Here is a 20,411-nt window from a genome sequence, read left to right as displayed (position 1 = left end):
GTAGAGTTAGTTAGTGGAGTAAATATATATGGTATAATCTGTGTGTTTACACAGCTTTTTTAAAATGGCGGGTGCTGGTGTTTCACGTGCGTTCGGCCAATCAGCGAACACTAACGTCACTAACGAACACTAACGTATAGGATAGTTCCTATAGTGCTGGTTTAGACCGTTCTCAGGCCATCAAAATAAAAGTCCCAACAACAAGCGTGTCTTACGTGACGTCAGAGTTCCTACTTACGGTGCGAATGCAACCAGGAAAACGTTCCTAAGGGAACCATTAGTTCACCCTGGTGGCTCTTCCTAGAACTACCCGGTGCGAAAGCCCCTATTGATTCTGATTGGCAGCATGAATCTCTTCTTGTCATTACGCATGTAAACACACACACTCATACCTGTTCTGCTGCTGCGTGGTCAGTGCTGGTTCTGGCTTTGCGTAACTGGCTCCTGAGACTGTCCATCTCCTGCTGGCTCGTCCTCCTCACCTCTTCCAGCTCTTCATCACAGCGCTGTCTCTCGGCCTGCCACTTCCGCTTCCGCTCTGACAGAGTCTGAACACACACAGGTCAACGTATTCAAGATGATCCAGATGAGGATTCAGTCCTTCAGTCACACACAGACAGTAGAGCCAATAACTCACTCGTTCCAGACCGTCCTTCTCTGTCTTCATGTCCTGCAGCTCTTCCTCTGAGTTGTTGAGTTTGAGCTCCAGTTCCTTACGTTTCTGCTTCTCCATCTTGTATTGACCCTGCACTCTGTCTGCTGTCTCCCTCAGCTCTGAAACACACACACACACACACACACACACACACACACACACACACACACACACACACACAATATAAGTCTTAATCTTATGTGATGCAACAGTTTCGAGCTGCCAATAATTTTTCTGTCCTTATGGAAAGCAAAAATTGTGCCAAAACAAAACACAAAAGAATATGTCCTGGTCATATTTCATAAAAAAATAAAAAAATGATATATATATAAAACGGCCTAAACATGACAATATTTGGCACTGTGTGACATTTTCATGACAATTAAGCGACAATATTTAATCTCAAATTCACATTATTATTGTAATACAGACAAAAACACAATTATATACTATACATGATAATATTGGTGTTACTGCCTTTTTTTTTTTTTTTTTTTTAAATCACTGCAACTTTACAGAAATGCAGTTGAAAAATACACTAATACAATAATAAGAATTACATTTGAGAAAGAGAATTGCAAAAAACTCAACTCATAAAACATTTGCATTTATTATATCAATGACAATATGCTTAATTGAAAATGTCACAAAGTAAAAATCTATATACTATTGATTCTAAAGCTTATTTATATTACATAATATCTTTATTAGTGCCTTCAATCGATTAAAAAAATGTAAACTAATTAATCACACTTTTTTTTGACAGGTAGGGAACATGCAGAAATTGAATAAAGTTATTAAATACTTCACAGTCTTCACTACATAAATTAAACAGATTAATTCTTATTAAAGCTACAACAGTTATTCAGTCGAGCAGTGAGTGTTTTTCTCTTTGTCTTTTGTTCTTTGATTAACTTTAATGACAGACAGCTGCATTAATTGCATTAAATATTTTTAGCGCGTTAATGCATGCTATACATTTTTCCAGTTTAACGCACTGAAAATATTTAATGCAATTAATGCAGCTGTCTGTCATTAAAGTTAATCAAAGAACAAAAGACAGAGAAAATCACTTACTGCTTTTGAATTAATAACTTTTGTATATATATATATAATATATATATATATATATAATATAATATATATTATAAATATAATAGGAATTAATCTGTTTCATTTACACAATGCAGCTCAAAATAATCTTGTTTCTGTTTGAATTAAAATTATTTTTCTTACCCGACTGGGAGATAATTTTCCTTGTTTTAAGCAAAAATCACTTCATTTAGATTTTTTTCACCCAATAAAACAAGATATAATATTTTATGGCATTTTACTACTTTAATAAATGCATCTTGATTTAAGAAGTTTTAGATATTTGGACTGGAAACAAGACAAAAATACTACACAAGAAAATCATTTTTAGAGGGTATACTTATATTAATTTAAAAACTAAGAGCTTAATAATAATTGATCAACTATAAGTGTACATGTGTAATGGATTAAGGTTAATAATTACATATATAATATCTGAATCATACAAAATAATTATTATAAATAATCATCGTTATAAATAATAAGCCGACGATTTTTTCTTAAAAAATCTAGTGACCTTTAATTTGGAGTAAGAGAAACTGGGGGAGTGACTTTATTGCGTCAGACATGTGACACTTTGCTCACAGCTGATTGGTCCAGTTTCGTTTAGTTGAGATTTCTTACTTTTTCTTACTGCCCTGGAGCGCAAGTTTAGGCGATGAACATTGCTAAAAGCCCAGTCACTTTCATGATGCCTAAAACCCAGGGTTGGCACAAACTAAACTGAAACATACAGTTTATTAAAACAAACTGTCTGAAAGAACCAGTTCACGGAAAATAACCAGACTTCCCATCACTAAAGGAAACTATCAGCCATGTGTTTCAGTCATGGTTATGAGACGAGCGGCTCACCCAGCATCTGAGCCTCCAGCGCTGCGGTGTGTGTGTTGTTCTGCTGAGCGTCCAGCAGGGCGGTGCTGAGTTTGGTCTGCAGAGCCGTGATCTTCTGCTGCTGCGAGCTCAAGTCCAGCTGAAGCTCGGACACACGCGCCGTGGAGGACGCCAACTCCTCGCTCAAGCGCGCCTTCCAGAGAGACGACATGAAAGAGCTTAAAGGGTTAGTTCGCCAAAAAATAAAAAAATAGCCCATGATTTACTCACCCGGAAGCCATGTCAAGTTTCGTCTTCTTTTAGACGAATACAATTTACAACACATTATATTAAAAAATGTCCTGGCTCTTCCAAGCTTTATAATGGGAGTGAATGGGCAATTTTTTTTGGAAGTCCATAAAAGTGCATCTATCCATCATAAAAGTGCATCTATCTATGATAAAAGTGCATCTATCCATGATAAAAGTGCATCTATCCATGATAAAAGTGCATCTATCCATGATAAAAGTGCATTTATCCATCATAAAAGTGCATCTATCTATGATAAAAGTGCATCTATCTATGATAAAAGTGCATCTATACATCATAAAAGTGCATCTATCCATCATAAAAGTGCATCTATCTATGATAAAAGTGCATCTATCTATGATAAAAGTGCATCTATACATCATAAAAGTGCATCTATCTATGATAAAAGTGCATCTATCCATGATAAAAGTGCATCTATCCATGATAAAAGTGCATCTATCCATGATAAAAGTGCATTTATCCATCATAAAAGTGCATCTATCCATCATAAAAGTGCATCTATCTATGATAAAAGTGCATCTATCTATGATAAAAGTGTATCTATCCATCATAAAAGTGCATCTATCTATGATAAAAGTGCATCTATCCATCATAAAAGTGCATCTATCCATCATAAAAGTGCATCTATCCATGATAGAAGTGCTCCACACTGCTCCGGGGGGTTAATAAAGGTCTTCTGAAGCGAAGCCATGCTTTCGTGTGAAAAAAATATCCATATTTAAAACTTTATCGACTAAAATACACTTTATCCACTAAAATAACGTAATGACGAACGCGGAAGCGCAGAGGAAAGAGAAAAACAAAACACCAGTCACGGATTAGAAGTCTAAAACGAATTTTTTTTAAGAGAAATGTGGCAGGAGCTTGAGTTTATTGCCCAGTCATATTTGTTTGAACCGCGAGAGGCGGCAAAGCTTTCGCTACTCCAACATCCGACGTCATACATTGTCAAGTGTTACTCTCTTGGCGTAAGTCGACTTGCGTACGGCAGTCTGCCGGAAGCTAGTTATTTTAGTCATTAAAGTTTTAAATATGGATACTTTTCTTACACGAACGCATCGCTTCACTTCAGAAGGCCTTTATTAACCCCCCGGAGCAGTGTGGAGCACTTCTATCATGGATAGATGCACTTTTATCATGGATAGATGCACTTTTATCATGGATGGATGCGCTTTGAAATATACACATTCACTGCCATTATAAAGCTTGGAAGAGCCAGGACATTCTTTAATATAACTCTGATTGTATTCGTCTGAAAGAAGAATGTCATATACACCTAGGATGACTTGAGGGTGAGTAAATCAGGGGCTAATTTAAATTTTTTGGTGAACTATCCCTTTAATAACTGATCAACTGATGTTACAGCAGATGAAATGATGAAGGGACTATAATGGAAAGACAAATAAACGATACAAGGAAATGAAAGCTGAATGCTGATTGGTTAGTGAGTGAGCGGTGCCTGTTCAAACAAAGAGTGAAAAGAGAAATGGGAAATGCTTAATTTAACATAAACGATGGGCAAATGAAAGAGTGTGTGAAGAAATGGATGAAAAGCGGGACATCGCTTTTGCTCACCTGATCCCAACTCAATTCCAGTGGCAGTGCATGCTGGGAAAAGAGAGCAGTCACCGCTAAAGGCTCTCAGCCAATCAGAGTAGTGTTAATTAACCAATCAGAGCAGGGATACATGGCTTAGAAGGAAATAGTGTTAACCGTAGAGATATTTAAGAGTTGTCATTGCATTATGTACTAGGGGTTGAATGATTTCAGTTTTTTAAAGTCAACATTTATGTGAATAAAGTCAAGTCGACTAGTCGCTGATGATGTCATTAATGAATAAATAAGCCTGAACCTCGAGCTGAGACTCAAACAAAGATATGTCATATGACACAAGACTTTTGCTCCTATAACAGCTTATTTGTATCAGTTTTTTTGTCTTTGGGTCATTAAATTTCTCACAGATTTCTGCTCGTTCTAAATCAGATATAGATAAAGTAGCGCAGTAAAGATTACATTTATGAACGCATTAGTGAGAGACCGATTGCGTGTGAATTAATTCTGGCAGCATCTCTCTACTAATAGTGAAGCTGTGGATTTTAGTTACTAAGAAATATGTGCTAAGAAATGTATGCTAGAACTTTTCAGTTTCTAAGCTATTTTATTGATAAATCACAGAACATTGCTGGCAACAAATTTTTTGCGCTACAGAATGATTCTGTGTGCGATCTTCGTGTGATGTGAGAGCTACTGTCTGTGTGTGTGTGTGTGTGTGTGTGTGTGTGTGTGTGTGTGTGTGTGTGTGTGAGATGTGACGCAGCAGCAGTTTAGAATGCCGATTAACTTACGTGTGCAATAAGCGGTTTAAAATGTGCATTCACCTGACTGATTTGAGCATACAGATGTTATAATCAAACATATCTTGTGGATGGCTCTCTGAGTATGCATTTATTTTTCACTTTAACTGTTGGAAACAGAGTGTAAAGGGGACTTCAAAGATTTCTTATCCTGTTGCGCCCTCTATAGGCCATGATCAGCAACTAGTTGACGTCAAGCTTCAAGCGTCATGGCAGAGCATTAAAGTCATCAGATTTGTCTGTAATGTTAGTGAGAGTGTGTAAAAAGACTGATTTTGTAATAAAAACAATTCAGGGAAACTTTAGAAAGACTGCAGAGAAATAGCTCAAACACAAAACTGATTATTTAAAGCCACAATATGTAAGATTTTTGGGTTAAAATACAAGGTTATTTATTTTGTTGACTTGTGTACTTCCATTATCCCAAATGTTTCCAACATAGTTTAAATTCAGAGAAATAACCATAGTTTGTTATCCAGCTCAACACAGTTAGTCTTATTGTTTGAATCCCTTGTTTTCTAGATTTCCCGCGAGTAACATGTTTGTATAATGCTTCAGAGACGACACTATTCTATCAAGTGGCTAACATAGCAAAATCAGAAAGAGCATTTTTCTCTACCATTCAATGTTTTAAAATGAACCGCATGCCATTTAGCAACACAAGTCATCCAGCTTTTATTATGATATTCTAATATCAATCTAGCTTACTGAGGTGAGCAACAAACATCTCATACCGGTCACCGAGAGAAATGCACAAAGTAACTTTAAGGGCCCTATTTTAACGATCTGAAACGTAAGTATACAACGCGAAACGCAAGTAACTTTGTGGGCGGATCTCGGCCGCTGTTGTTATTATACCGGCGGGATAAATGACTCTTGCGCCCGACGCAAATCTAAAATGGGTTGGTCTGAAGTAGCTTCATTACTCATAGGTGTGGGTTTGGGTGTAACGTGAAATAAACCAATCAGAGCATCATCTCACATTCCCTTTAAGAGCAGGTGCGCTTGTTCCATGGCGGCTTGCTATTATAACGGCGGATTTGCCATTCACATCTTCATGGACACAACAATGATTTCCCTCGTGTGGAATATTTTTCCGTGTAATAAAGTATGGTTTGCAAAAATGGCAACTGCTGCGTCTGTGTGTAGATGAGAGAATCAAAGTGTATGTGTGTTGTGCACACGCTACATTATGGCCAAGCATGCGCCCTTAAAATAGCATCTGAATAACGCGCCACTGACTTTAGACTAGGTTTCTCCTGGTTTGTGGCGGAATTGTTTTCTGAAACTGCAAAATGAACACTGCGCCGGAACACGCCTCCTCTTTTCGCTGAACCGCCACCGGGAGCGCAAGTTCATTCCCTAATTTACCAACGTGCGTTTGTGGAGGGAAAAACCGCTGTGCGTTGGGTGCAAAATAGTAATGATTAGGGGTGGCACGGTACATGAAAAAACATCCGAACCGTTCGGTTCGCTTGTCTCGGTTCGGTGCGCGTGTGCGTCGCGCGGTTTGCACGGTTCGACGCATGCGCAATGTAGCCTCGTGCCCGTGCTAATACAATGCTAAATCATAAATCAGACATATGTAGAATTACATTACAATGTCCAGCAATCGATTTATATAGTACACTGAGTTTACCTAGACATTTAATGAGATCTACTCCACTATATGTTGTTTTTTTCATGTGAATAAATAGGCTACATAGATCGACTGTTCCACGTAGCCTAATGGTCCAGAGGCAGAACTTGCCAAGCGTATCAAAGGTTCTGAGTTCTAATCTGCGATCGTATATATTTTTTTCTTTATCAAAACCGATTATGTTTATCAGCGGTTGTATATCAAGCAGGGACCGATTTGTATGAATTTTGTTTTATTATTTAATCGGAACGAGTAGCCTTGAGTCTCCTCAATGGATTGAAGCGCGCGTCCGAGTGATGAATGTGCGGCCGCTGCGGTGTGTGCGCGAGCCACGAGAACACTGTATCAGCACCACTGATCGCAACTGCAACGAGCACTTTGATCACTTGATTAAAAAAACACATTTCAGCGCTAAATTGCTTCTTATTTAACAAACGAATGAAACAAATACTTTGCTAGTTAACTGGAAATGTTTTATTTATTTGTATTGGTACACCCGTGCTGCAAGATAATATCAACCCTGGCAAAAAATGGTGGGGACATGTCCCGCCTATGATGACGAGACACGAGGATAAATTGACAAATAACGGTCCAACACAGCCCACGTAGCTCTACAGATGATGGACCTCCAGGGCCACTGAAAGTTTCCTCAGGGTGACTGCTCACTCATATTAGCCTACTTCAGAATGGGAAATGAGAAGCTGCGTTTTGCAAACACACCCCATTTATGAAATAAATAAATAAATAATTAGATAATTCAGCTATATATCATATTATGCTGAAGTAAATTTTTGGAGTGTTAAAGATTAAAAGAAAAAACAACAACATGAACCGTACAGAACCGAAAACCGTGACCCTAAAACCGTGATACGAACCGAACCGTGGGTTTTGTGAACCGTGCCACCCCTAGTAATGATACATGCGTCGGTGTACAAAGTCAGTTGCGCTGGGTGCAAGATAGGGCCCTATAACTTTCAACACACTCAAATGTATTTTCAGTATGATTGTTGTGACCAAGTAAAACAGCTGCGTTATAAAGCAACCTGTATGAGAAGTACTTCAGCACTTGCGACTGTTTCATTAGAATGAAATAAAATAATGTCAATTTAAGTGACGTAACAAAGTTCAAGTTCAGGGAAGGAGGCAGACGTTAAACGAGACTTTAATCGTAAAATATACATAAACAACTAAACGAAATGGCCGAATGCAGCATACAAGCATAATAAAAACAGCAAAGTAAAATGTCCCAGGCTCTCAGCCTGCCCTGATTTATCCCAGAGTGACGTTAATAAAACTTTAATTCATTCACTCATCAATGAACAGAATTTTTGTCTGAGTCCCGTCGGATTGCTTTGCATCAGCTGTGGAGGTGAAGACTACAACTCCCATGATTCCACACTCATTCATGGCATAATCAAGCTACGCCTTTGTTATTGTTTTGAATAAGTGACTTACATACTGCGCCATGAAGGCCGTTCCAAATGGTTGGGAGTGGCGTTGTGCTGCCTTCTAAGACAGCACTAAATCCATAAAAAATAAATCCCAAATACTTCATTTATTATGCGAATGCTTAGTGTATGTATATTGCTGAACACGTAGCCGTTCTAAAGCCCCTTTCACACAGCGCGTTGATCCCGGGAAATTGGCGTAAAATTGCTAGAGTGCCTTCTGTGTGAACGCAAACACGTCCCGGGATCGATGCCGGGATGGGGACCTCGTAACATTGCCGGGGATCAGTCCCGGAACGCGCCCTGTGTGAACAAAAGCCAGGACCAATGCCGTAAGGGGTGTGTCGTAGTGATGACGCACGTGCCATTGCGCGACTCTGTTGCTCTTAGAAGAAAGTTTGTTTTCGTCATCAACAAAGAAAGAACGAAAAAATTTCTGCAAACTGGAATGAAACAGAGACCAGGAGCTCCTTACTATCCCGGAACACATTATCCGTGTATTTTCCTGAATCTCTGTGTGAAAGGGGCTTAAGTGTACTCCATTTGAGAGCATGTGTGAATACAGTCACATGAGCGCTAGGAATTGCGCCAGAAGTCATGAGCAATAAAAACATCTTTGTTTTCGTTTAAACTAGAGTTGCGAGTATCTCTAAACAACATGGCCGTCTGTTGTTGTTGCTCCAGGAGTTTGTTGTTGTTGTTCCATCTCATTCTGGGTTTTTTTTTTTCAAGTGTGAAACAACAGGTCAGTGTTGCCACCTTGTGGACAAACTAATTAGTGCAAAAAAAAAAAACATGGCACATGTGCAAACTGAGCGTACAGATAATGTGCAGTGAGAAAAATCTGTGTGTGTGTACAGTACATGTGTCCCTAGGATACACGTGTAGCATAAGGTATGCGTAAAAACAGTGTATACTATTTTACTGAATGCTTGTGTCGTTGATTTTAATCTGTTGATCAGTTTAATCGCCTACCAACCTGTTTAATCGCCAGATAGTTAGAAAAGCCCAGTCCATCTTAATGGTTAGTTCCCCATCCTCTCTATTCTGAGTTTCAGTTTTTACCCTCGGGATCTCAGTTAAGATTGTCCCTCTTTTAACAGGTACAAACATTCATTTATTCCTACTTCTATTTCTCTGTTAAATTCGGGCATGGGGGGAGTAGTTGGAAGTTGTCTGGGCCTGTTGTTGTCTTGTGTAGTTTATTATGTAATTTTTTATGTATTATAAATCGTCTTTTTTGTATGCTGGTCTTGCTGTAAAAACTATTGCCCTTCTGGGACATAAAAAAGAAAGAAAGAAAGAAAGAAAGATAGATTTGAAGCTATCTGAATGCCGTGTGGAGTTGCTGCTTAGGTTTCCGATCAGTCACTTCAATGATGTCTTAAGCCCTATTCGGACGGGATTAGTTTAACATGAAGAGGTGGGGTAAAGTAATAATTACCAGAGCTTCTCTGTGATTTTAGTCCCGTCCGAATGTGCATCTTAGTAATCATCACAGACAACGTCAGTAAAGATCACAGTGACTTTTACCTTCAGTAAAAAGGTCTGGAAAAATTACCTCAGGTGATACTAATCCCGTGCGAATAGACCCGCCGTAAATATGTACGTAAATATTTAGTAATTTCCTGTTTAAAAGTAGTTTTCAGCGTTTTTTCAAGGATGGAGACGCTTAAAAAAAGGCATTCAGTTGCGTTCTAGACGCTGGGACGAGTCTGTGGCAAAACTCAAGAGTTTTACACACACCATTCAGATCAGAAAGAAGATGGAAAGCACTTGTTAGAGGCACGAAACATCTTTTAGCATTAGGTAAGTGCCTATTACTAACCCAATCCAATCTGAAGTTAATTAATACATCGTTCTGGTGTTATTGTGTGTGTGTGTGTGTGTAATGGGTTAACAGTGTTACCTTGTCTTGTTCTGCCTGCAGTATTCTGGTCTGATTCTGTTCACTGCTGTTCTTCAGAGAGTCGGTTCTCTGCTCCATCATCAGATTACTCTGCTCCACGTATCTACACAAGCACAAACTCCCCTTGAGTCAAAGCACACTGTGTTATTTGGACATTTTATCAGTTTCTATTGACAGTAGGGGTGTAATGATACCCTCATGTCACATTACCACGATATTAATGCACGGATATATTTAAATCGATACATATCAGAATACTGAACTCACGATACGATATTATTGCGATATAAGACATATGGGAAAAGGATAACAAAAAAAATGTAGTGTTGATTAAAATGATCTAAATTTGATATTACATTGTGTGTAAATGAATAGGCTTGGACTTGGTGCTGGAAACCCAATGCACAGGACAATAGAGACACCAGAATAACAATATTCATGATTATCAGGACCCAAAAATATTCATTATTATATATTATATTCAACATTATATATAGTAGTTTATTGTAGTACTGACACTAAAACTCTGAAAACTTGAATTTCTTCCTCACACAGTAATTTTTTATTTTGGGTGAACTATACACAATACTGTTTGTCACTATCCACGATACATATTGTTACAGTTTTGTATTGTGATATATTGTGACACGATATATTATTACACCCTTTATTGACAGTTATAGTCAAAACAGGAAAAGAAGAGATGGGGACAAGAGTGGATAACAACATCGGTAAACGTTGCGAGCTTAACTAACTAACTGCGCGATAATCTCATTAATAATATCTCATTATTTAGTTTTTCTGTTACATACAGTATTGGCCAAAAGTGATGTCTGGAGTTCAATTAAACCATCAAAATATTTAATATTTTTACACGTGGGAAGAACAAAACACTAAACTCGATTAAGGTTTTTATCTGACAATAATTTAGCCACAAAAATAGGTAAACTACAGCTATAATGCATAGAAAAACAAAAATCTCACAGGAAAAAGCATATATTGATTACAGCATATCAGTCATTAATATTTCGTTAGTTCTTTCTTTGTTTTTGCGTTCATAATTTGTTTGAATGAATGAAAGCCTGGCCAAAAATTACACCGTAGTAATTGCATTAAATGTATTAAAGAAGTAATGGAATATAATTACAGAATTATTTGCTATTAAGCTATAGCAGTTTTTGTGCATTTGTATTCATACTAAATGTGTTTAGGCAACTGTTTTTGAGAACAAATACCATATAATCAATAGTTTTACCGTGTTAATGTTGTGCCATGCGTGGTTTTATCTGCGGTTATCATGATCTACAAATATATGATAATTATGGAAGACCAATTTTAATAAGAGTAGAGTCCTAAATTTTACCCTATAAAAATGAGGTTGTTAATATTTTTACTTATGTTCCTGTTTTTGTTAGGAACATATTGTGCAGCCCTATTTTTGAACCAGAACATGAACATTTAATGAAGGATGTAAGATATTAAAAATATAGTACAAAAAGGGAAGATGCCAAATGTAATGCGAGACCTCTGACCTCTGGTTCTGATTGATGAGCTCGCTGATCTTGCGGTTCTGTTCCTCTATGCGTGAGCTTTTCTCAAACACCTCTTTCTTCAGACACTCATTCTCCTGAATAAATGAAAGATGGGTTCATTGAGAACTGAGAACTGTGAGAGAAGGTTTGATTTGACCAATCACTGCAAGTTACCTGTATGATTCTCTGAATGTTGTGCATGATCATGGCTGTTTCCATCGACACGTTCGATAAGCCCAACGAAACGCTGCCTTGCTTTTGTAGGTCATCGATCTGAAAAAGTGGAGCGATTTCTCAAAAGGTTGTTCAAGTGTCAAATTTAGTTACTTACACATTTCTGCTAATTATGTACCAACCTTTGAGGACAAGTGGTCCATTTTGTCTGCCACTTTTCCAACGGCCAATCGTATTTCAGTGTTGTGTTGTCGAGCCTCTGTCATCAAGAAGGATGTGACATCACTAGTTCCTTAAAGAGACAGGCGTCATTTAAAAATCCCAACCTTGACTACATGAATGTATTGACATCTGCAGCTGATAAACTACAAACAAATGCAATGTTTTTGTGTAAGTGGTGAGATGTTGTAGGTTTTGTACAGATTTTGTAGTGATCTTTACCTTGGTAAGGCACTGTTTGTGTGGGGTACATCTGGCTCACAGGCTGCCGAGAGGAAGACAGTCAACAGATTTAATAAATGTATTATAACTAAATATACAGTCAAACCAAAATGTATTCAGACAACTTCAACATTTCTCACATTATCACAGTTTATTCACTATAGTTTAGAAGATGGTGATAAAATATGACAAGAACTCAGTTATCAAATCAGGTGATATTTCACTGGTTTTGTCCATCCTTCTATTAGACTGTCTCACAGATGAATTATGTGGAATATCTGTACAAAAATATAAATGTTTTGTTTTCTGAATAATTTTTGGTTTGACTGTATGAGCAATAATAATAGAGATGCTGGCCTTAGAAAACACAAACAATAATAACGCTTAATGTTATCAATCTTGTTATTTAAGTTGTCAAAATATGTTACGGATCAGTCTCTCTGGGATTTTGCGCTTCTGCAATCGTAGAATTTAGAGTAAAATCAAGGCCGCTTGCAATTTTGTCATATTTCTACAATTTTTGAGCAAAAAACATTAACCTGAGAGAGGAAAAGGCAATATTGGCTAATAAAAGTCCATAATTCAGAGTCCAAACAAATGAATCTATACATGTTCAACTGTGGTGCCGTGGTATTGCAGTGAATCCCACTGTAAAGTGAGCAGGGATGGAGCGTTTCCAAACCAAAGAAAATTTCCCATATGAGGCTCATTTGAGCAATAAAGATCTCTCTAAATCATCTATTGCCTTTTCATTTCAACCTGTGCGCTTCACAACCAAGAGAGACGCACACGGCTAAAAATTCAAAGAAATGTAAGGTTTCAACAAGTTTAATGATACTAATAAACTACTATGATAATAGAATACTGATTATGATGTATATTAGTCCTCATAATGCCTGATTTCACCATTAGATTTAATACATAATTATACTGGATAAACACTTTTTCAATATTTCATGTGAGTGTAATCAATAGCTATGTTTCCATCCACATGTTTTTATGTGAATTTTGGGATATCGCTATAAAAAGAAACCGCTAGATGGAAACGGCAAGATGCACATATACTGAATAAATCCCTTGGTGCGCAACAAAAACCTCATGTGATTTTCCCTAAGCAGAAGCTGTGATTGGATAACTGGACTAACCAGCGGACCAATCACATCGCAGCATCTCAAATGTTGGTTTAGTGGATCTGAAACGCCGGAGTCAAAGTCTGTGATCAGAATGATTGGGTTTAATTCCCTCCAGAAGCGTCTCACACGATTGCGTTCCCAAACACCAGCATCCCAACGCTATAGAACATGACAGCGTTTATTGTGTTTCATCCGACGCTCTGAGACTCATTTATGATGGAGGGAAAAAGAGCCACAGTTTCTTCCCTGATTGCAGCTACTTTCAGTTTTATTACAGATATTTTGAGCCAATTTCCCAGGAAGTGATGATTTTGTTCTCTTGAACACATGGGACGGAACCGCTGCTTTATTCACAAACGTTTTATGCGATATTCCAATTTTGAACGCAAATTTAATTCACAGCTTTAGATGGAAACATAGCCACTGATACTGATATACTATTATACATTACTACAACATTACAACAATAGACAGCAGGTTTAGCTGAAAACGGTGTCGTGTAAACTGACTCTTTTTTGCATTTTTAACAAAGCAGAATTATGAGTATTTATTAAATCGTACTCTTACTGCCACTAATGCTAATTACATATGCACATCGTGATTATTGCTGGGTTTTCAATGCAAAACAACACAAAAAAGCGCAGCAAATGTCACTGCAATATTTGGGAAAATCTGCAGCAAATTCAGTAATTTTAGCATAAATCATTTTTTTAAGTCCCGTATACAGTCAAGGAAATTTTGGATACTTAATCTGCAGTTACTTATGTCGGTTGCTTATATTACTGTTATTTTATTTGTTTTTCTCAGTATTTATTTTATTTTATCCTATCTGATTTATGTATCTATCAAAGTCCCGTAGTGCAATGGGGTGGGTGTGGGAAGGGGGAAGGTTCGAGGGGCAATAGTAGTCGAATAAGTTTTCTTTCTTTTATTGCAAAATATTCTGTATGCGTTCTCAAAAAAAAAAACCCACTAAATTACAAAAAAAAAAAAAAAAATCCCATAAAGCCCTGATGAAGTTACACAGCAATAGTGAATTCCCGACCTGAAAGGCATGCACGACTCCCGGCATCATGGGCTGAGGATTGGCTGTTGCCATCGTAACGGGTAAAAGGGCCGTAGCTGGAATGGAAAGAGCACACAGGACAGTGTAACAGCATATAACTGAGCATTAAACACTGGTCTTCATAAGAGTATGATGTGCTACACGCGTGTTACCCTGCACTGAAGGCGGGGGGGCGGAGGTGATGTGTACGGGCTGAGGCGACGGTGCACTGTTGCGTTCCCTGCGTCTCGACACACTCGGGTCCTACAGCAGGAACAGGATCATCTGTAAACCTTCGCATGCATTCTCTCACATTCATACTTTATATCGTTATAACCTCATCCTTCCCTCTGGTCATTTTGACCCAGAAAATATTTTAGAAAATTGTGTAAAAATTAAGTGTTCATCGTAGGGGTAGAAGACCCCAGGACTTTTGTCGTACTTAAACCACGAATAAAAAATAAAAACAATTATGGATTTGAGGGGTTTTGTGGTTGAAATTTAAAAAAGTAACAAATCCTTCCCTTGTGGGTCAATTTGATCCCCTTAGGAATGAATGGAATGTGAAGAATGCTTCAGTACACATAGAAAAAACTAAAAATGCTCAAAATTCAAACAAAAAATGCTAAAACTTTACCAAAAAACTATTTTATAATGTCTACATGTGTATCTGAATGCTGAATAACTGACTTTAGGACCCAGTGGAACACCTCGTTCCTCCATATAGAGCTATAAGGCCATCTAGTGGCAAGAGTCATGAAATATCATGTTATATTATTTTTTATTCCCAGAAGAGGTCGGCAAAGACACCCAATGTAAGATATTTTGAGCTGAATTAAAAGGGTTATGCATGAAATTGTGAGTTATTTTGAATTTAAGTTGAAAGAATGTGAGGAATGTGCTTAAATTACTAAATTACTATTTATTTATTGATCAAATCTAGTAATTTAAAGGTAAATTAAATAAAAAAACAAAACAATTAAATCAAAAAAAAAATTGCATTATAAAATAGAAAAAATAATATCAAAATTAGTTTAAGTTTATGAAAAAAAAAAAGAAAAAAAAAGGAAGTATAATTTTAGGGCTTTCGGGTCATTTTGACCTGTGAGGGAAGGATTTGTTACAGAACGTGAGGGTAGGATGAAGGTTAAGGCAAAACACAGATATTTTTCGTTTGTGTCTGAATATTAGACGGTGCAAAACCGTTATAATGAAAGGCTCAGTCTTGCCTCGAGCTCGGAGTCGCTGGAGTCTGGCTGTGAGGGAGATGAGGACGAGCCGGCGATGAAGGGCAGCATTGGCTGGCCCATTTTGGCCATGCGTGAGATCAGTTTAGCTTTAGTGGCATCAGGATTCTGAAGACATTGCAAAACATGCCAGAAAACACACAAAGATAGTTTATTATTAGGGATGCATTGATATTAACATTCTAGTCGACAACTATTTTCTGATTACTAATAAAAAAAAAAAGTCTATACAAATGAATTTCGGCCATTAAAACACTATAACTGACAACTATGAACTATGGATATTCATTCTGAGATTTGCAAAAAATTATATTTAACAGTGTTATTAAATTATATGTGTAATATTAAATATTAACTTACACTACAATTCCAAAGTCTGGGGTCGGTACGATTTTTTAAATGTTTTTGAAGTCTCTTATGCGCAACAAGACTGCATTTATTTGATCCAAAAATACAGTAAATGAGCAATATTGTGAAATATTAAATTAAAATAGCTGTTTTCTATGTGAATATATAGTAACATGTAATTTATTCCTGTGATCAAAGCTGGATTTTCAGCATCATTACTCCAGTCTTCAGTGTCACATGATCCTTCAGAAATCATTCTGATATGATGATTTGATGATCAAGAACAAGCCGGATACATTTTTCTTCAAGATTTTTGGAAAGTTCAAAAGAAAAGCATTTATTTGAAATAGGAATCTGTTGTAGAATTATAAATGTTTATGCAAATTTCTTTAAACAATTTAATGCACGCTTGCCGAATCAAATTATTTTCTTTGGAAAAAAAATTACCCCAAACATTTGAACAATAGTGTAATGATAGATGACAACACATGTAAAAACTGGAGAAATCAGCTTGTATCCAGTATCCAGTAATACAGTATGTATCCAATATTGACTTAATTGATATTGTGCATACCTATATATATTATATATATATATATATATATATTTTTTTTTTTTTTTTTTTTTGGGGGGGGGCCTTTTGCCATTTTATTGAAAGGGGGAAGAATCTTGCACGCTTGATTAGAACTTGCAATGCCCACTGAACACTTCAAGCTCAATGTGTCTTGTGCACGGACCACTAACCCATGGCTCCAGCTACGCTTACTTCAATAAAAGTCTGCATTACAAAAAAATTAGTGGTGGGCAATTAATCGCATCCATAATATATGTGTGTGTACTGTGTAAAAGTATTTTGTATATATATAAAGAGACACACATGCATGTATATTTTTAAGAAATATTTGCATGTATATATATTTACACATAATTTATATTATATATAAATATAAATATTTTGTATATAAATAACACATTTTTCTTAAATATATATATATATATATATATATATGCATGTGTGTGTATTTATATATACAAAATAATTATACACAGTACACACACATAATATTATGTAAACTCAAACTTTTATTTTGGATGCGATTAATCATTGCCCAGCACAAAAAAAACTAAAAAACTAATAACAAATATGTGATACACCTGAAAAGAAGCCAGACTTACACTCAGCTGTTCACTGAGGGAGTTTGATTTCGCTCGAAGAGGCGGTTCACTGTAAACAAAGATGAAATGTAGTGAACAGATAACCTCAATCAAATAATATTAATATAAAAAAATCATCTCCAGCCAGAAGCCAGCAGGGCTCACCTGGGTTTGCTGGTTTGTGGGGCAGAACTGAGGGACTGGTTCGGCTCAGAGGAGCCCAGACTCTCAACACTGGGAGCAGGAGACGCCGAATCTCTTGAGTTTCCATCCTTTGCAAACTTGACCTGCACATGCATCAAGAGAGAACACATATGAAGAGAGCAGAGCTGTGCATAGTTCTACAATGCTGCAAAGTACGTACTAAGTCTGAGGACGGGAAAGGACATTCTTCTGAGTATGTGTTAAAGGGGTTATTCTCAATATCAGTGTCTGTTTCTGAACTCCCTGAAACGCCTCCATTGTAGTCTTGAGTTTCTTCCGGGAACGAACACGTCACAATATTCCTCATTATAATAATTCATACGCAGAATAAAGGGGCGGAGCCTGGTTGAGTGAGTTAGTAGTGTGTTAAACTGGCGGTTATGGTAAGGGGCGGGACATTTCCCAAACACAGTCAAAGCACTCGACCAATCACAACACACTGATCCAGCCGACCAATCAGAGCACAGTGTGCTTTTCAGAAGGAGGAGCTTCATAGAGACAGGAACTAAACAGAGCGTTACTGACAGACTGGGAAGAGAGGAGCTGCAACAATGGGGAATATGGGGAAAATTATGTTTTTTGAACAATCAAGCATTAAAACCAATAGAGGGTGTGCGTGTGACGTCACCGTTGGCTGGAGTGACTGCGGTTACACACACTGAGTGGCACAAACACTGAGTGGCAGCATTGGTTTTCAATGTGAATGCCACAAAACACAAAGAAAATAAAGAAATCTGAGGTATATTTTTACAGACTGCCGAAAGCTACAGAACAGAGAAGCGAATGGATCGCTGCGATTCACAGAAACAACTGGATCCAGGCAGAGAAAGGTGGATTTGCAGTTCCTCTCTCTCTCTCTCTCTCTCTCTCTCTCTCTCTCTCTGATGAGTTTTGTTGCTTCGCACAACCAAATGTGACTACAGCCTCTCACAAGTTAGAAAGAAACCACAACGCCAATCAGTTTAGCGCTGTGTATTCAGGAGGCGGGACTCAGATCTAACCCGTTTGTGTAATTGGCCAATTTTTTATTTATTTTTTTTAACGACGACAAGCCGAAATTAAATAGGAGTAACGAGGCTATTTTTAAAATGTAAGGAGTAGAAAGTACACATAATTGCGTGAAAATGCAAGGAGTAGAAGTAAAAAGTCGTCTGAAAAATAATTACTCCAGTAAAGTATAGATACCCCAAATTTCTACTTAAGTAAGGTACCGAAGTATTTGTACTTAGTTACTTGACACCTCTGGTTATATATTGTATTGACAGCTCATCAATTAAATATTTACCAGCGTATATTCGGCATAATTCTGCCACTCAGTCCGGCTGAGGGAGTGTGTTCCTGCGGGAAAGTGACGTAAATGCAAACCCTCTATTCTAGTAGAACCCCAAAAACAATCAAAGACTTTCCTCAGGTCCTCTTTAAGACATTGGAACATATAAAAACCTGAATCATCATAAAATAGCATAAAAACAACGTGATAAAGTAAACGTGAGAATGACGTACCCGACGGATCTCCGCTTCGAAGACTAGCGTGCTATCCGGTGGCACGCGGTTGGGAACGCCCTGCGATCCGTACGCGAGACCGGGAGGAATCACCATCAGTCGCCTCCCAGCTTTCCGCATGTTCAGCATGCCCTCCTCCCAGCCCTGAGAGACGGGAGAATCGCTTTAGACTGCCGTATGAGTGATAATCACACGTAAAAGACAACTTCCCTCTCACCTTAATGACCTTCCCAGCCCCGAGCTTCAGTCTCAGCAGTTTGTCTTTATTCAGATTCGAGTCAAACATCTGGAGGAGAGGAAAATAAACTGAGAATTTGGATAAAGCTGGATAGCAAGAAATCAAACAAATTATCAACGGATAAAGTGTTATTTTTTGAAGAAATTAATACTTTTATTCTGCAAGGACACATTAAATTGATCAGAAGTGACAGCAAAGACATTCATAATGTTGTAAAATATTTCTCTTTCAAATTAATGCTGTTTTCTTTTACTTTCTATTCATAAAAAAAAAGAAAAAAATCATTAATGGTTTCTACAAAAATATGGAGCAGCAAAACTTTTTCAACTGATAATCAGAAATATTTCTTTGAGCACAAAATCATCATATCAAAATGATTTCTGAAGGATCATGTGACACTGAAGACTGGAGTAATGATGCTGAAAATTCAGCTTTGATCACAGGAATAAATTACACTTTACTATATATTCATACAAAATTATAATTTTAAATATTATAATAATATTTCATAATTTTACTGTATTTTTGATAAAAGAAATAAAGCATTTGTAAGCATACAATACTTTTTTTTTACTTTTTTTTATGTACCCGGTATCAAACTTAAGCATTAGTTTTGCTCTATAATTCTCATTCAAACCATGTTCACATTAACCAGAATATGAATCGGATTTTGGTCATATTACAAATATGTATGCATCATGTAAATACATTAACTTGCTTCGCAAGTAGTACATCTCAGATCATAATGGCAGCTTATTAACTCGCCTAAGCCATGTCCATTATGGGCCCTGTGTGCACATAAACACGGTCATTACTAAAGCATCTTCACCTGTCCGATGGTGTGGTTTTGCAGCAGCGAGCCAGTGTAGGCCACTTCTAACGAGTCTCCATTCTCCACAGCCTGGCCCTCACCGAGAAGAAGATCCTGGGTCAGGACAGAGTCTAGCGGACCGCCACAGTTCACTTTGGCAAGACAAACCTGAAACAATTACATTGCTGCGTAAGAATCTCCTCACACAACACCAGGTGACGAAGAACCCTTAAAACACAAACCTCTTTAGAAAAGTCTGTAGCCGCTTTCTCTGATTCAAACATCAGCGACCAATTCTGTCTCTGGTCATCATAAAACGTGCAGTAGTTACTGGGCTGGACCT

The 20,411-nt window shown here is 37.4% G+C and overlaps 1 protein-coding gene across 2 annotated transcripts in view; it reads right to left on the bottom strand.

Annotated features, from left to right (window-relative positions):
- fkbp15b (FKBP prolyl isomerase family member 15b) overlaps positions 1 to 20,411 on the bottom strand; it is a 37,237-nt gene that overhangs the window by 10,539 nt on the left and 6,287 nt on the right. The window contains exons 6-23 of one of the 2 annotated variants that reach the window (XM_084389845.1): positions 20,311 to 20,409; positions 20,087 to 20,236; positions 19,237 to 19,305; positions 19,020 to 19,163; positions 17,478 to 17,599; positions 17,334 to 17,382; positions 15,792 to 15,917; positions 14,736 to 14,826; positions 14,563 to 14,639; positions 12,385 to 12,427; positions 12,126 to 12,235; positions 11,944 to 12,042; positions 11,770 to 11,864; positions 10,238 to 10,340; positions 4,463 to 4,495; positions 2,600 to 2,771; positions 638 to 774; positions 393 to 548 (exon numbers count right to left, since the gene is read on the bottom strand). In XM_084389845.1, coding sequence (XP_084245971.1) covers positions 393 to 548; positions 638 to 774; positions 2,600 to 2,771; positions 4,463 to 4,495; positions 10,238 to 10,340; positions 11,770 to 11,864; positions 11,944 to 12,042; positions 12,126 to 12,235; positions 12,385 to 12,427; positions 14,563 to 14,639; positions 14,736 to 14,826; positions 15,792 to 15,917; positions 17,334 to 17,382; positions 17,478 to 17,599; positions 19,020 to 19,163; positions 19,237 to 19,305; positions 20,087 to 20,236; positions 20,311 to 20,409 — 1,875 coding nt within the window. The remainder of the gene's footprint in view (positions 1 to 392; positions 549 to 637; positions 775 to 2,599; positions 2,772 to 4,462; positions 4,496 to 10,237; positions 10,341 to 11,769; positions 11,865 to 11,943; positions 12,043 to 12,125; positions 12,236 to 12,384; positions 12,428 to 14,562; positions 14,640 to 14,735; positions 14,827 to 15,791; positions 15,918 to 17,333; positions 17,383 to 17,477; positions 17,600 to 19,019; positions 19,164 to 19,236; positions 19,306 to 20,086; positions 20,237 to 20,310; positions 20,410 to 20,411) is intronic. The other variant, XM_084389846.1, reaches the window with a different exon arrangement.

This window comes from Rutilus rutilus (assembly GCF_951802725.1).
Source record: "Rutilus rutilus genome assembly, chromosome: 19".
In the NCBI taxonomy this organism is placed as follows: Eukaryota; Metazoa; Chordata; class Actinopteri; order Cypriniformes; family Leuciscidae; genus Rutilus; species Rutilus rutilus.
The sequence above is the reverse complement of the archived record's forward strand: the minus strand, read 5'-3'. Positions and strand labels throughout refer to the sequence as shown.